This window comes from Heterocephalus glaber, unplaced genomic scaffold (assembly GCF_053883595.1).
Source record: "Heterocephalus glaber isolate CG9 unplaced genomic scaffold, H.glaber_assembly_v1.0 deba00001431, whole genome shotgun sequence".
NCBI lineage: Eukaryota > Metazoa > Chordata > Mammalia > Rodentia > Bathyergidae > Heterocephalus > Heterocephalus glaber.
This window is the reverse complement of record NW_028258295.1, coordinates 3,827,731-3,842,583: the sequence shown is the minus strand read 5'-3', so window position 1 is coordinate 3,842,583 and position 14,853 is coordinate 3,827,731. Positions and strand designations below refer to the sequence as shown.

Here is a 14,853-nt window from a genome sequence, read left to right as displayed (position 1 = left end):
TGTTGCAACAAGTATCATGTGACATAGCTAATCTACAAAGGCATGTTTGTTAGGCACTGAATTTTAACTCATGATTTCCCTGTAGTTTTTCTCTTCTCATATTAGCTTACCCCATAAAATCCTATGTACTAAAGTCCTTTTAATTAAATTAATATTCTCTGATAGAGAAATAGGACCATTTTCTATCTGGAAATACACATGTTCCTTATGTTCACAAATGGCACATAGTTAATTTGATATTTTGTGAGTCACTTACCAGCTTTTCTTCCACACTAGTTTGTAAACTGAATGTAGTGCTAGCACAGTGCCTTGCATAGCGTATGTCTCAAATATGCATTTGACAAACTTGTTGGAAGAAACTTAGAGATAAGTTAATACAAACTTGAAATAACTGAATAAAGCTTTTACCTCCTTGAGAAAAGTATAAAAAAGAAGTGTTGGCTATAAATTCAAGCTGCAGAAGACAGAGAGATAATAAGGAATCTGTTTTCACCAGAAAGTGTGGCTCTTGCAATGAAGACTAGGAGAGACAGAAATGTTGTCAGCTGCATATCTATATAGAATCCAGGAAAAGAGGTTAGAATTTTAAAATTCAAGCACAGGAATTCAGACATACCCCTTCTGCTTCCTAGAGAGTTCAGCATTTTATACTTTTCTTCATTGCTCTGAAAGGAAAAAAAAAATTGATAATGCGAGGTAGTGATAGACCAAAAATGTCTTTGGAGTCCCTAATCTTGCTAACTGACGAGTTTGATGCCCAGTGCCATTTGGCCTTCTGCAAAGGTAAGGTGATGTGACAATTTCATATACTGGGTATAAAAGTCTGATTAGGAGCAAACAACGGTAATGACCTCCCACTAGAATCTTATCCCACAAGTATCGACTCTGGGGAAAAACACAAGTTTCCTTTAATTCCCATTCATTCTCAAATATGTAATATTGTCACATATGTGTAATTCAGTTCTTGTTAGAATATAGATTAATAAAAGGATGTAATTAATATCAGAACTATGGTGAGTTTCATGCCTAGACTAAAAATTCAAAATTTCAGAAAATTTTATGAATTTAAAGGAAGTCTCGATAGTAGTATCTCAAAGGGGAAAACACTAAGTCAGAGGAATGAATTGAGGTCATTAAAGTTTACATTTTTATTCATTCTACTAATTTTTCTTAGATTAATATGATATATACTTAAAGTAGTACTTCTTGGAACGTTTTAATCTGTGCACTGAATAAAAGCAGCTTTCACTAAGCTGCAAAGTGAATCTCTTTTTGTTATTACTGGAGACCTGTGAGGATGGCCAGAGAAGACTAAGGAGGAGAGATAAAGACTGTGCTTCTTCTAAAAATAAAGGAGAAATTTTGAGGAATACTGAAAACATACGTGTCAGTGAAATAAATTTCATACTAAACTGGTTGTGAGTAAAGCTTTTAATTGTTTTTATTCAATGGTAATTAAATATTATATAATTTGAGACAATGTTACAATAAATTTTCTTAATTAAGTTTGCTCTGGAATAGTTGAAATTTTTGTTAAATGTGGAGTTTTAATCTGTTTTATAAAGGTATTTTTGCAATTAGCTAAAGACATTCCTTTAAGTTTTTCTATGATCATACATGTAACACATATTAATTATATTCTTCTAAGAAAAGCAGGGGTCCTGATGGCTCCACCGCTGAATTCTACAAGATATTTAGAGAGGAACTACTGCCATTACTCTTTAAATTCATCAGTGAAATTGAAAGGGAAGCAATACTCCTGAATTCATTTCTGGAAGATCCCCAAAGCAGAGAAAGATGCAATCAAATTAGAGAACTATAGGCCAGTCTCACTAACGAACATAGATGCAAAAATCCTTCATAAGATACTGGCAAATAGAATGCAGAAGATCATCAAGAAGATCATACACCCTGATCAAGTGGGATTCATCCCAGGGATGCAGGGATGGTTCAACATATGCAAATAAAAAAATGTAATCCACTATATCAATAAAACCAAGGACAAAAACCATGTGATCATCTCAATTTATTCAGAAAAAGCATTTGTCAAAATCCAACACGCATTTATGATAAAATCCCTACAAAAAAATTGGAATAGATGGTCTCTACCTCAATCTGATAATAAATCTATAAAAAACAACAGCCAATATCATACTAAATGATCAAAAAGTGAAATCCTTCGCACTAAAATCAGCAACAAGACAAGGATATCCACTATCACCACTCCTGTTCAATATAGTTTTGGAAACATTAGTCATGCCAATTAGACAAGAGAAAGAAATAAAAGGAATAAAGATAAGATAGGAAATGAAGAAGTCAAATTGTCATTATTTGCAGATGACATGATACTCTATAAAGAATACTCCAAAAACTCCACCAAAGTTCTTCCAGACTTAACAACCAAATTTAGTAATGTAGTTGGATACAAGGTCAACACACAAAAATCAATAGTTTTTGTGTACATAAACAACAGACTTACTGAGAGAGAAGTAGGGCAAACAATTCCTTTCACAATAGCATCCAAAAAACTGAAATACGTAGGAATTAAACTATCAAAAGAAATCAAAGGCCTCTTCTCTGAAAAGTATAGTACTCTAAAAAGAGAGATTGGGGATCAGAAAATGGAAAGAAATCCCCTGCTCCTGGGTAGGAAAGATCAACATAGTGAAAATGGCCATACTTCCAAAACTGCTGTGTAGATTCAATGCAATTCCAATTGAAATCCCAGCAGCACACTTCATGGACCTTGAAAAAACAGTCTAAATATTCATTTGGAACAAGAAGAGACCCAGAATAGTAAAAGCAATTCTAGGTAACAGAGACATGGAAGGGGGTATCACAACCCCAACTTGAAACTATACTACAGAGCTACTGTGATAAAAACAGCATGGTACTGGCAAAGAAACAGACCTGAGGATCAGTGGAACAGATTAGATGATATAGAAACAACTCCAGACACACTCAGCCACTTCATCTTTGGCAAAAGAGCCAAACACCCTCACTGGAGCAAAGATAGCCTCTTTAATAAATGGTGCTGGAAAAATGAGCTTTCAACTTGCCAAAGATTAAAACTAGACCTATATCTCTCACCATGCACTAAACTAAAATCTAATGGATTAAAGATCTAAATGTTAAAATGGAAACACTGAAGCTGCTGGAACAGAGGTTAGGTAGAACTCTTGAAGACATTGGGGCAGGAAAAGATTTTATGAACCAAATCTCAGTTGCCTGTAAACTAGAACAAAGAATGAACAAGTGGGATCTCTTCTTATTAAAAAACTTCTGCACTGCAAGAGAAACTACCAGCGGTGTAAAGAGACAACACACAGTGTGGGAAAAAATCTTCCCCTGGTGTTCCTCGTACAAAGGTCTATACTTGGAATCTATAAAGAACTTTAAAAAATCAGACAAAATGGCAAATAAACATATGAAAACCTTTCCAACCTCACTGGTTATTCAAGAGATGCAAATGAAAACAATGCTGAGATTCCACCTCACCCCAGAAAAAATGGCTACTGTCATAAAATCAACCAATAACAAATGCTGGTGGGGCTGTGGGGAAAGAGGAACCCTGCTACACTGCTGGTGGGAGTGTAGACTGGTGCAACCACTGTGGAAATCAGTATGGATATACCTCAAAGAACTAAGACTGAATGTCCCATTTGACCCAGCTATTCCCCTGCTGAGTATCTTCCCAAAAGAATTAAAAGAATCATACCACAGTGATATATGTGCACCTATGTTCATAGCAGCACAATTTGTAATAGCTAAAACTTGGAACCAGCCCAATTGCCCATCAACTGGAACCTGGATAAAGAAAATGTGGGGGTTTTTTTATAAAATGGAATATTACTCAGCCATAAATAATGAAAATTTAGAGACGTTTATAGTTAAATGAATGCACATTGAACCGATACTCTTAAGTGAAATAAATAGGACACACATGCATATAGTTTCTCTAGTGTGAGAAACTGAGGCAGGTGGCGGAACCACTGAGCTAAATCCCTGGCCCTAGTGTGAGAAACTGAAAGTGAAAAGAACAAGTAAAAAATATAGTAGATAATGTGAAATAGGAAGAAGAGGGACAAAGGGGAAGGGGAGTTGGGGGGGATAGGGGAAAAGAAAGAAGGGAATGGAATTGATATGAGAAAATGAAAAATTGGAAACAAAGTTTTTGTAAATAGAGAGGGATGGCAAGGTTGAAGGGAGGGCTGGGGAAGGGGAGAAAATAGTAACCAAGAGAGATTATGTAAAGGTGCAAATTTCCAATGATGAATGTCATTATATTGCATACCTAAAATGTACCAATAAAGTAAAATTTAAATAAATAAATATGTAAATAAAAGACCCAAGCAAAAGATGGGTATGTGAAATGAATAGATTCTTCACAGAAGAAGTACAAATCTCCCATAGATACATAAAGATATGTTCCAGATCACTGTCCATTAGAGAAATGGAAATTACACCATTACGGAGATTGCATCTTTGTCCAGAAAGAATGTTTATCATGCAGAAACCAAATAATCATAATTGCTGGTGATACTGTGGGGGGAAAAAAGGAAAGCTTCTACATTATAGAAATCAGTATGGAGATTTTTCAATAAACTAAACTAGAAATTCCATTTGACTCAGCTAGTCCTCTTCTAAGTATCTTCCTCAAAGAGTCAAAGACAGCTTATTACAATGGTACATATATAGACATGTTTGCAGCAGTACAATTTATAATACCAATTTGTAATACCTTAACCTTGGAAACAGCTTATATGTCCATCAACAGATGAAGAAAGAAAATGTGGTATTTATATTCAATGGTATACTACTGTGCAATAAAGAAAGAGTACTACTCTGCCAAGCTTGAGTCATTCGTAGGAAAATGAATACACATTGAAATTGTAATGTTAAGTGAAGTAAATCATACATAGAAGAATAACTGTAGCATGATGTCTCATATTAGAAATGCAAAGTATAAATAAAGAGCAAAATTAAAGTCAGGTAATAAGAAGTCAGGGGATGGGTATTTCTCAAATGACAAGTGGATCAAGAGATGGAAAGAAGGAGAGAGAGAGGAGGGAAAGGACATGAAAAAAGGAATTAAGGTGCGTTATGTACATTTATCAACTCCACACAAGAAATATAAATAGTATGTACTGAAAATATGTGTTAACTAAAAAGAAAGCATGACATCACACTTAAACATTATTGAAGGGTACTAAGATCTTCATAGGAAAGGCATCTCTTGATAAATCACAAGACTCAGCATTGTGAAAATGGCAATACTTTCCAAATTGACCAACAAATTCAACAATCTCCCCATCAAAATCCCTGCTCTATTTTTTAGAGATATAGTTACATCACTCCTAAAATCCCTATAAAAAGACAGGAAGCTAGAATAATTAAACCAAAGTTGAAAGATAAATATCAAGTTTGAGGTGTCATATTTCCTCATTTGAAAACATATTTCAAGGGTGATCAAGACAGTGAGGCAGTTTTAAATATAGACATACAGATCAATGTAATAGAGTGGACAGATGAGAAGTAAACTCACATGTATGATAATTGAATTGTTGTAAAAGTTTTATGACAATTCAAAGAGGAAATAATAAATTTTTTAAACAAATGGTTCTGGGGCCATTACATTGATACATATAAAAGAATTAATTTGGAACTCTTCCTCATACCATCCACAATAATATTCTCAAAATGTGCCATAGGACTAAATGAAAGAAATAGTGGTATAAAAAATATCACAGGCCAAAATATTGGTGACCTTGACTTGATGATAATTTCTTAGATAAGATACCAAAACAAATTGTGCTTCATCATAATTTTTTAAAATTAAACTTTAAAGAACACAATCCAAAAAGTAAAAAGACAACTCATGCAATGCAAAAAATATTTTCAAGTAATATAGCTGTAGAAAAATATATTTACTATCATAAAAGTTTAAAGAATAAATATCCCTATTTCAATATGGTCAGAGGATCTGAACAAATATACCCATCTTTGAGATACATAAATTACCAATAATACCTGAAAATATATTAATCAAAAACACACTCTTGGGCTATGCTTGTTCACTGGATAATAAAGCAATATTTAGATGTATGAAATATATTAAATTTATGTATATATATAAACAATATAATAAAATAAATTTAACAGTGATAACATTAGCAAACAAGTTTGCTATGAGCATTCAGAATAGGGAAGTAGCAATACAGAATCCCTACTCTTTTAGGCTGTTGCAGTCTGAATAGGACAAGGAGGTGGACTAAAAGATAAGGAGATAAATACCATGGTGACACAGGTCCTACAAAAACAAATCTATTATGTTGCCAGTGCAGAATGAGAGTCAGTGAAGCCTGTTGAAGAGTAATAAAATTTAATGCTTATTTTTTCTTTATTCCACAACATGTATTGTATGACATACTTGTTCCACAAAAGCTCATTTGTTAGACAGTGACATTTTAACTCATAATATTCATTTAATATCTCTTTCCTATTAGCTTATCATATGGAATCCTGTGTAATAAAGTCCCTTTAGTCAAATCTTTAACAGTGAAATTTTTTTAATAGGACCATTTTCTATCTGCATATAAATATGTTCCTTAAGTTCACACGTGGCACATACTTAATCCTGTACCTTACAAGTCACTTACTAGCTTTTCTCCTACATTAATTTGCAAATTTAATATAGTTCTGGGCATAGTACCTTGCATATAGCAAGTCTACATAGTACATTTGATGACAATTTTGTAAGAAGTTCACAGATTCAAAGTAACTGAATAAAGACTTCACACTTTCTGAGATGAAACAGGTAAACAAAAAGTGTTTGCTATAATTTTATACCATAGGAGACAAAGAGAGGAACCTGTACTCATCAGGGAGTGTGGGTCTTAGAAGGAGAGGCAGTAGAGGAAGATCAATTGTCATCTGCATCTCTAATAACACTGGGGAAGACACTGCAGGTAAAGAATCTAAAAACTTAAAAAGCAAGGACAGGGATGCAGACACACCCCTTCTCCTTCCCAGGGAGTTCAGTGCTCTGTATTTTTCTTTTTTACTCCTCTAAAAGAAAAAAAGGAAAAGAGAGATATGGATAACATAAAGGTGTGGTAGCCCCAAGGTATGTTTTGAGTCACTGATCCTAACGTCTGATGAAGCTGATGCCCAAAGCCATTTGGCCTTCTGCAAAAGTAGGTTGAAATGACAATTTTATATACTAGGTACAAGAGTCTGAATAGGAGCAAACAATGATAATGACTTCCCACTAGAATCTCATCTCTTGAGTATTAACTCTGGGGAAAAGAAACAATTCAAATTTTCCTTTATCCCCATTGATTCTCAAGTGTTTAATATTACCACATATGTGTAATTCAGTGTTGTTGTGAGATTTAGGGTTAGGGGAAAGTTGTGAGAAATATTGTTAGAACCCTAATGAGTTTCATACCCAGAAATTGAAAATTTCAAAATTTCAAAAAATTTTTAAGATGTCCACTAAAGGAATTACTTAAAGTGATTTCTCAAAAGAGAAAAATACCAAACCAGGGGAAATAATAAAAATCTTTAAAATTTTAAAGGCTTATATTTTCATTGATTCTGCTAATTATATTTAGATTAGTATGATATACTCATAAAGCAGTAATGCTTGGAGCATTTCAATATGGGCACTGAATAAATAGGATATTCATGTGCTCTTAAATGAATCTCTTTTAGATATTACCAAGGACCTGTGAACAGTACCTAAGAAGACTAAGAAGGAAAGAAGAGATAGATTTATTACTAGAAATAAAAAAGAAATGTTGAAAAAGATTGAAAACATATGTCATAAAAATTATTTTTATTCTAAACTACTCGAGTAAAAATTTTTATTCAATGTACATAAAATATTGTATAATTTTTGAGCGAATAGTTGCAATAAATTCATTGGTATTTTCATAGTGGCTGCATGGAATCTATATATTACTTTGAGTAATGTGGCTATTTTAGCAATCTTAATTTTTCCAGTCCATGAAAATGGGAGGTCTTTCCAACTTCTAGTGTCTTCTTTAATTTGTTTTTGTAATTTTCATTGTATAGTTTTTTTATATGTGTATTTAAACTTATTCCTTGGTATTTTATTTTTATGATTATAATCAGTTGGGTTGCTTTCTTGATATCTTTCTCACTGAGCTCATTATTGCTGTATGAAAATTATTCTTTTTTATGTTTATCTTATATTCTGCTACTTTTCTGAAGTTCTTTGTCAGTTTTAAATATGTCTTGGTGGACTAAATATAACTTAGTGGATTTGCTAGGTCTAGAATCATATCTTCTGCACTGCTACTTTTATGTATTTTATTTATTTTTATTCCCTGATCACCCTGGCTAGAATTTCTAGTGTCATATTAAATGTGCTTGGTAAGAGGAGACACACTTGTCTTGTTCCTAAACTTAGAGGAAATGCTTCTAGTTTTTCTCCAGGCAGTATATTGGCTATAAGTTTGTCATATATAGTCTTTATTGTAGTGCAGGGTGATCTTTTTATATCGAATTTACTCAGGAATTTACCATAAGTAATGTTAAATTTTGTCAAAGCCTTTCTTTTCTGCATCAATTGAGATGATTATTGATTTTTATGCTGATTCTATTTATGTGCTATATTCCATTTATTGATTTGTGTACATTGAGCCATCCTTGCAACACTGGAATGAAATCAATTTGATTATAGTGTATAATCTTTGTATTGTGTTACCGAATTTGATCTGGGAGACTTTGGTGATGGTATTTGCCTGATATTTGCATCTGTGCTCAGCAGTTGTAATGGTCTGTGGTGTGTGTGTGTGTGTGTACATTCCTTTATCAGGTTTTTATACAGTGTTTATCCTGGCTTCATAAAATGAGTTTGGAAGGGTTCTTTCCACTTCTATTTTATGCAATAATTTGAGGGTCATTGGTACTAATTCATCTTTAAAATCTGACAACTCTGTTATGAATACACTCAGTTGTATGCTGTGCTTTGTTGAAAAATTTTTATTACTGCTTTAAACTCATTATTTATTATTAATCTAGTTCATTTTCTTATATATTCCAGTTTAATTTCAGTATTTCCCATGTGTCCATTTTTTCTAGATTTTCCATTTTATTGGCATATGGCTTTTCAAAAAATTCCCTAATGAGTGTTTGAATTTAAATTCTATTTTAATGTCTTTCTTCACCTTTAATTTTATTTGAGTGTTCTCTATTTTTCCCTTGATTAGTTTACTACAGAATTGTCAATTTTGCTGTTTTTGCAAAGATAAAACTCAGTTTCATTTTCTATTTCCCCATGAACATGTTCATTATGTTCACATCTGATGCACACGTATTCTGTATTAGCTATTAAGAGGAAATTTACTAGCTTTCTTTCCAAACCAAATTGTAAACTCAGTAAAGTGTGGGATAAAGTGCCTGGCATATACTAAATCTTGACAAAAATATGTCTGAAGAAGCTTAGACATAAGTTAACACATTCAAACTAACAGAATAAAGCTTTCACACTGCAAGAGTTAAAATAAGCAAGCAAAGACATATTTGTCATAATTTTAAAGTGGCGTGTCACAGTGATAATAAGAGAACTGGTGCCCATAAGGGAGTATGGTATTTATAAAGAGGATGAGAGAGATAGAAAAATATAGCTGTGTACATTTCTATTAACTCTAGAAAGAGACTACAGCTAATGATTGCAAGATTTTAACACTCAAGATCTGTGACATGACCCTCCTTCTTCCAAGGGTTCAGGGTTACATATTTTTCTTCTCTACTCTTCTGTAATGAAAAATGAAGATCTGAGTAGGTTTCAGACCATAGATATCCTTTGAATAGCTAATCCAGATCTCGGACGAAACTAATGTTCCCTGAAAAGGTTGGTTGAAAGGTAGAGTTTATGTGTTGGGTGACGACAATAAGTGTATGAGTATGAGCAAACAGTTATAATGGGGGTCAAGGAGTCTTATTCCACCAGTACCATCGCTTCTTGGCCTTTTGGCTAAGATCAAGTATTATTCCAACAGTAACAGCTCTAGAGAAAATAAACGATTTGATTTTTCACCTTTACCTCATTGGTTGTCCAGTGTTTGGTGTTGTGATTCAGTGTTCTCGTCAGATTATAGATTATAAGAAAAATGTGAGAGATGATGTTAGACCTCTAGTGAGTTTCATGTCAATGTATTAAGATAGTTAAGAATTGAGTAAACTTTCGAGACAAATGCTAAAGGAATTGTTTGAAGTGTTTCATTGCAAGAGGAAAAATAGAAAAGAAGCAAAAAAGCAATCAATGTCTATCATTATAGCAATATGTGTAATAAAGCAGAAGTGAACTTTACAAGAACCCAGAATGGGGATAAATGGGGAAGAATAAGCATTTCTGTTTGTCATTGAAATCCATTTAAAATTAGAAAGATGGAATGTAGGATTGGAGACAAAAGTCATTTAAGAATAAGGAGGCATCAAGAATGATACCAAGACCACAGGAATGAGCTGAGAAAAATTACGATATTATAAGCCTGCTTCATCCAGAATGACATTCACCTTCCTGGCACATCTTAACAGTTAATATTACACACTTTCTTTGTGTATTATACATTTTATTTTAAACACATTGAACACAATCAAACTTCCTAGATGCAGTGCTAAATTCAAATGTTAAACTCTAGAAATATAGTCATACATTTAATATTGGAAAATATTTAAATTAGTAATTTAAATTTAAAACTGGAATGTATTTAAACATAAACACATTGTAAAAATGCATAAGAAACTGTTAGTTATTCCCAGCATTGATTTTCTTTTTAATCTTCAATGAAAAAAAATTTCCTGAGACTTTGTTTGACCCACAGTCACCACAGAATTTGTCAAACCCTCTTGCCTCTGGGTTTGTCCTTGTGGCAAGGTCCTTATCAAGGGGATGGAGTAGAGGTGAGGTTTTTTTCACTGTCAGGCAATGTTCTTCAAGTTAGCAAGCATTTTTTCCTCCATATGCTTCTGAATAATGGTGAAGTGAATGAGATGAAGGATGCATCCAGAGCCATTTTTGATAGCAAACATGTAAATACATAAAGCAATAACTTAAAAGAAACATATCTATGATGAATCAAGAAGCACTTCCAAATTATCTTCTGGTTTCAGGCAATAAGTGTGTGTGTGTGTTTGTGTGTGTGTATGTGTGTGTGTATGTGGTGTGTAATGACAAACTTAGTTGTGACTATTACACAAGGTAAAAAGTGTTTCTTCCTGAGGTCTGCTTTTGTGAAATTTTAAATAAAATTCTAAAATTGTATAAAAATAAACTTTGTAAATAAAATACAAGCAATATAACTTAAATACCCACATATACAAATGTATTTTATTTTTTTGGTACCGGGGATGGAACTCAGGTCCTTGCGCTTGCACAGCAGGCAGCGAAACCACTGAGCTAAATCTCCAGCCCTAACAAATGTATTATGTATTACAATACACATATATTTGTAAAACACAAATATATGCCAATAAATGGATAGACACACATAGACATGAATACTTTTGCAGGATAATAAAGTGGATGTGGAGATAAGAACAGGTTAGGACACAGAAAATCAAAATTTCTTCTAATTACCAAAGAAGGAAACAGGATCTTCTCTGTACCAGTTTTGGTTGTATGGGGTGAAGGAAATGGGACTCTGCTTGGCAGTGCTCATGTCACCTATTTAAAGGCAACGTGAGGACAAAATAAGGATTATTTTGATCTTTTTAGATGAGAAATATGATTTTAAATGCATCTGAACCAAATTTAAATACTTATACTGGGTTAAAGAGGAAGAAATAGCTCTGTACTTTGCCTCTGGACCTAGTGTAACAGAGAGATGCAGGTAACAACATGATGCCATTTGGAGATGCCCATATTTGTCTTCTTAATGCAACTCTTTGTGAAAGTTTCAAAGCTTAGAGGCATTGGGAAGAACAAAATGATTCCCTATTATCTGTAAGTGACCTTAAAATAAAATGGGCATATCTGGATGCTGAGTCTGAAAAGCTGTTATAAGGAGAGATTAGAAAAATCCTCTAGGTGCTTCTCCCACTACAAAATGAAGGTTTAAGAACTGAGCACATGACAGAGGGCACCAAAACCTTTGGAGATTTAGTACTGAGGATGATGGCTGCCTCCTGGGAGGACTACCTCAAGCTTTCCAGCTGCAGTTTCCAACAATACCAATGGGACCTTAATTGGATAAAAGGAAGAGAAGTAAATTTATGATTAGAAATCTGCTTCTCAGCCCATTAACAAAAATAATTGTTTCCCAGAAAGGACAGTTAGTTTGGTATTGAAGAGGTATTTGTCATTAGTCAGGACACAGTTTGTTGACTTTAACTTTTCTGGATAAACAAAGAACCCCTAAGAATATAATAGTAAAAGAACACCAGTTCTAAATCTGAGAGTCATACTCGGGTGGAATAAAGGAAAGCATTATCTCATTCAGAATAGAGGAAGATTGTGGACACAGAGGTGGTGATATCATCCCAAAACTGTGGAGCAAAGAATGTCATATAGATATATATAAAAATGCATACTCATAAAAAAAACATACTCATATCTGTTTATTATTGTAAATATTTTCCAGTATATTGCTATCAGCTTGTGAGTAAGAGTTCTCAAATCATTCATCATGCTACCTAATGAAATTTTACACAAAATGAGGGATTATATTTTCTATATTCCAAAAGGCAAAAATTATTTATTTCAGAAAGCTCAATTTCAGATATGCTTGTCAGTACATTGAATTAAAAGGCCAGGAAAACAAAATATTGAGAAGATAAAGTGCTAAACAAATATTTTTACTTCTTGAATTATGGTAGATAAGTTTCAGATTAAAAGTACCATGTTTAATACTTATAAATTATAATCAACCATGTAGAGGCATTTAAAGAGTTTTTAAAACTGTGTAGAGATGAGCAGATGACAGTAGGGAGATGGATTCTCAGTCACCCCAGAGGGGCACTGTCCTCTATGTGACTGAATGCATTAAGTCAGTCCTACCTTACTACTTCTTGTTCAAATAAGTACCCACAATGACCTCATGATTTGGGGGCAGTCTCTGGATTGTTTCCTTACTAAAACAACAAACAGTAAATTTTTACTAAAGATAAAACTTTTTATAAAAAAGTTCTTTTTTCAAAGAAATTCTTTAAGGCAACTTTCACATCCTTATTCTTCAGGCTGTAGATCAGAGGGTTCAGCATAGGCACAACAGTAGTATAAAACACAGAGGACACTTTCCCTTGGTCCATGGAGCTGACTGATGTGGGCTTCAGGTACATGAATGCTAGAGAACCAAAGAATATAGCAACAGCCAAAATATGGGAGCTGCAAGTGCTGAAGGCTTTAGACCTGCCCTCAGTGGAGTTAATCCGGAGGATGCTGGCTATGATGTAGATATAGGAGCTAAGTATAGCTAGAGTTGGGAGAAAAATATTAAATGCACTAAAGCACAGAACCACTACCTCATTGATAAAAATACTGGAGCAGGAGAGTTCCAGTAGTGGGAAAAGGTCACAGAAGTAATGATTTATTACATCAGCCTTGCAAAAATCCACTATTAGCATGCTGACTGTGTGAGCTGTGGCACCAACCAAGCCCATGCTGTACACCCCAGCGACCATCCAGCAACACACTTGAGAAGACATGGTAACATTGTAAAGCAGGGGGCTACAGATGGCAATGTAGCGATCATAAGCCATTGCAGCCAACATATGACACTCTGAAATAGCAAAAACAACCAAAAAGTACAGTTGAGTTATGCACTCAGGGTAGGAGATGGTGTTCTTTTCTATCACAAAGTTCACCAGCATTTTGGGGGTAACAACAGTGGAATGGCAGAGATCAATGAAGGACAGACTGCTGAGGAGATAGTACATGGGGGTGTGCAGGTGGGAACTGAGTCCAATCAGGGTGATCATGCCCAGGTTCCCCACCACTGTGAATGTGTAGATTGCTAGAAAGAGGAGGAAGAGAGGAATCTGGAGCTCTGGTCTCTCTGTTAACCCAGCAAGAATAAACTCAGTCACTGTGGAATGATTTCTTTCTGTCATTTCCTTCAGAGAATCTATGTAGGAATAGAAGAAAAAAAATTAGATAGGTATTTATTATTCAACAATTAAGTGGGAAATAATTTTAGCTTTTTCATCCATGTATCTCCACTTCTCTCTGAGATCTTCATTTATGTTATGTCACTGATCTTGAGATCCCAGAGATAAATAAATGTCATGTAGAACTATCTCTATCTTTTGTTCCATCCTGTAAGTGTCATTATTAGTAATACTCATTCTATGAACACTTAAAAGATAATTATAACTTATTTAAGTGTTTGATGAGTCATACAATACTAATTATAATCTTTTCATATTAGGGCTTTCCTGAAGGGACAGATTCAAATAAATATACATACATGTAATTATACAAAGGCATTTTTACAAACTTAGAATTACAAAATGCAAAGCAGAAGCATTGAAAATGATATTCTGAACATTGGAGAGCCAGAGGATCTGGTAGCAGCCCAAGGTTGAATCCTACATGTTTACTGTAGTCACATGTGTGAGTCTGTATAGGAAGGCTGAAGAGTCTCCACTAGGAGGCTGAAGAAAGTGGAGACAAGCATCCAAAGTTAACGGTAAAGACCAGAACTCCCCCAATATGGGGGCAGTATCTTCTTCTCCCTCTTTTATTCCTTCCACACTGCAAACCTAGTGGTTGGTTCCACCCGCATCCTGGGGGGGATCTTCCTCCCTCCTTATCTGGCCTACATGTGAATGAGCCAGACACAGCCTGAACTTAATCTGCTAGATGGCTCTTGCTCAAGTCAA

General features: G+C 34.2%; 1 protein-coding gene across 1 annotated transcript; it reads right to left on the bottom strand.

Annotated features, from left to right (window-relative positions):
- Window positions 1-13,146: 13,146 nt before the first annotated feature.
- On the bottom strand, window positions 13,147-14,087 carry LOC101724904 (olfactory receptor 8G50). The gene has a single exon (XM_004870862.3). The coding sequence runs from the start codon at window positions 14,080-14,082 to the stop codon at window positions 13,147-13,149; it is 936 nt and encodes a 311-aa protein (XP_004870919.2). The 5' UTR covers window positions 14,083-14,087.
- Window positions 14,088-14,853: the final 766 nt, after the last annotated feature.

Excerpts from the sequence above, each read along its gene's own strand:
- LOC101724904 (XM_004870862.3), bottom strand. The coding sequence starts at position 14,082 with ATGACAGAAAGAAATCATTCCACAGTGACTGAGTTTATTCTTGCTGGG.